The sequence below is a fragment of the Montipora foliosa genome, chromosome 3 (genome assembly GCF_036669935.1).
Source record: "Montipora foliosa isolate CH-2021 chromosome 3, ASM3666993v2, whole genome shotgun sequence".
In the NCBI taxonomy this organism is placed as follows: Eukaryota; Metazoa; Cnidaria; class Anthozoa; order Scleractinia; family Acroporidae; genus Montipora; species Montipora foliosa.
The window spans coordinates 7,770,664-7,773,281 of NC_090871.1; the positions used below are offsets into that span (position 1 = coordinate 7,770,664).

The 2,618-nt window shown below is 38.8% G+C and overlaps 1 protein-coding gene across 1 annotated transcript in view; it reads left to right on the forward strand.

The window, feature by feature from the left end:
• The first annotated feature begins 212 nt into the window (after positions 1–212).
• The window catches only part of LOC137995223 (uncharacterized), a 9,275-nt gene continuing 6,869 nt past the window's right edge, over positions 213–2,618 (forward strand). Inside the window, exons 1-2 of the mRNA XM_068840795.1 lie at positions 213–277; positions 603–1,866. Of these exons, the coding sequence (XP_068696896.1) occupies positions 827–1,866 (1,040 nt within the window). The 5' untranslated portion in view covers positions 213–277; positions 603–826. The remainder of the gene's footprint in view (positions 278–602; positions 1,867–2,618) is intronic.

Genomic DNA, 2,618 nt, shown 5'->3' on the forward strand with positions numbered 1-2,618 from the left:
CTGTCACTACATATGATCAGCGAGAATTTTGTTAACTGATTTCCTAGCTTTTTGTGTTTAGCCTTTTGAGGAACAAAATCCCTGCTAAGTCTTGGGACATTTGAGCGGAAGTCAGCAGTCAGTTACAGTGGTTTGTTTGCGGTTTGTGGATTTGTGGATCTACAGTGAGTCGAAATGTCAAAACGAAATCCAATTGAAAATCAATAAAGGAACAAAAGCAAAAAGAAAATGACTTCAACTTGTTAAATAGAAAGTGAAGATCAAAGTACGAACAAAGGTATATGGGTCTTAACTAAAACTCAGTGTATTTGAAAGTGTGTGTTGTGATATTAGTAACCGCAAAAAAGGCCTGAGATCGTTTCTGTTGAACTGTAACAAAAGCCTATTTGGCTAGTTCGCGAAAATTACAGAATGAAAATAAATAAAGAACTTGCACTGTAAATAACAGCATTTCACTATTTCGTAAAGTGGCCTTCTTAAAACCCCTTTTCTATAATTTTCAAATATTTTCATTTGGTAATAATTCCGGCGGGAGAATTTAACTTTACTCACTGTTTTATTTCCTGAGCTTATATTAGTTTGTCTTTTTTTTAATTTTACAGAAATTAAATATTAATACTTGAATGTCCAACGTTAGCATAATGTCATCTGGCATGGAATCAGCTGGCTCATAAGATATTAATGCACGATACCCTGTTTTAAATGGGTACGGATTCTACTTGGCGAAATCTCTGTTTATCCCTCGCAAATAACCGCAACCTCAGTCTTTTCAGCAAAGGGTAACAACAGAAAAGAATGTAAAAAAATCAATTTAAGACGATCAGTTATGGAAACTGCATTGGATCCTCGATCTTCTTCGACAGTTGTCCTCCAGTCGACTTTCATGGCCTTGATAATTGTGGCAGCAATTGTGGGGAACTCTTTGATCCTGGCTTCTCTGTATCGCTTTACCAGTCTTCAGACAAAGACTAACGCTTTTGTTCTGAATTTAGCCATCGCTGATTTATTTCTGGCCGTGTTTGCGATGCCGTTTACTTTCATTTCGTCCATAAAGTACAATTGGATATTTGGCAACGTAATGTGCCAGATCACCGGAGCATTGAATTCGATCTTTTGTGCGGCGTCCATCATGACTTTGGCATTTGTAAGTCTGGAGAGATTCTTTGCGATTGCCTATCCACTGAAATACGAAATTCTGGTCACACCAAGAAGAGTTAAAATCGTCATTGGTTATATTTGGTTTCAAGCGATTCTCGGTGCCGGCTCCACGTTTCTTTTTTCAAAGTTTACCTACTTGAGGTTCGAGTCTATCTGCACAGTTGACTGGGGGCGTAATATGGCTTACACGCTAATTTTTGCGCTTGTTGTCTTTTTTATACCCTTCCTTGTCACAGCTGTTTTATATTGTATCATCTTAAACAAAGCTCGGAAGCAACGAAGAAAAATAGAGGTCATCAAAGTGGGAGAGATTGTAAAAGAGTGTTATAAAATGCGGACAAGGCGAGGAAATCACAACGACAAGACTGGTGAGAGAAGGAAGACGAAAGAGCACAAAGCTACGGTGATGATAGCTATTGTAATAGGGACGTTTGGCTTTTGTTGGTTTCCCCATGCTATTGGAATATTTTGCATTTTGGATCCAAACTGCCGTTGGAATGATTCATTTTATGTAGCTACAACTTGGCTGGCCATGTTAAATAGTGCATTGAATTCTCTCATTTACGGCCTAATGAACAGAAGTTTCCGGCGCGCGTTTAAGAGTATTTTTATGTGCAACTCTTTCATCGGTGACTCAGAAATATTAACTAATTTTCGAAAAGACACGAAGGACAAGAAGGGTTATGGAAATGTATCACCAATCGAATAGCGAAACGCTTTTCATTTGACAGAACTGTCCGGCCTGACCGGGCATTTGGAAGGACTAACTCTTCAACACCTTCAAATTAACATATGCACTTCGAGGATGATATATACTCCTACAGAAGAATGCGAGGGATCATCATGTAAGTGTTCCTTCAAATTGTTGCATTTTGTTTGCAAACTGATGAGTACGGTCGGCCAGTTCTGACGAAAGGAAAGCGCAGTAAGAGACTTGTGCTTGTCTAAGATAGTCGATATACCCCTGACTTATTTTCTATCGTTTGTCGAATTTCCTATTAATCAGTCTCCTTTCTGTTTAAAAGCTCTTGAATCTTTGTTTTTTTGCCCAATCAAAATTCTTTGGTCTTTTGAACGTCTTGAAGGAATGTACCATATGTAAACATTATTTATGATAAAGGTCCGTGCGGACACGAGGCCAGAAAGTTGCTTCCCTGTCAAGAAGAATCCTCTCGCCAGACTCAACATATGAATGGGTTTTCGGATCGTTGTCTTCTGTGGTTTTCCTGTTTTCGAATTTCAGGCTATATAAAATTGGATTTTCTGATTCTTATATAGGAACTCGAAGAAGTACAATTTTGGTCGTTCGTTAACGGGTTTGTCACCGCTCACGCATTTGGACGATCTTTTTCTTATGTCGTTTCGGTCATTAGCATTTGATTACGTTCGCCCTCCCGCCTCTATGCTGTTTCAGACGAATAATTAAGAAAATTGGAGGAGTGCGCGATTGGCTCTAGTTG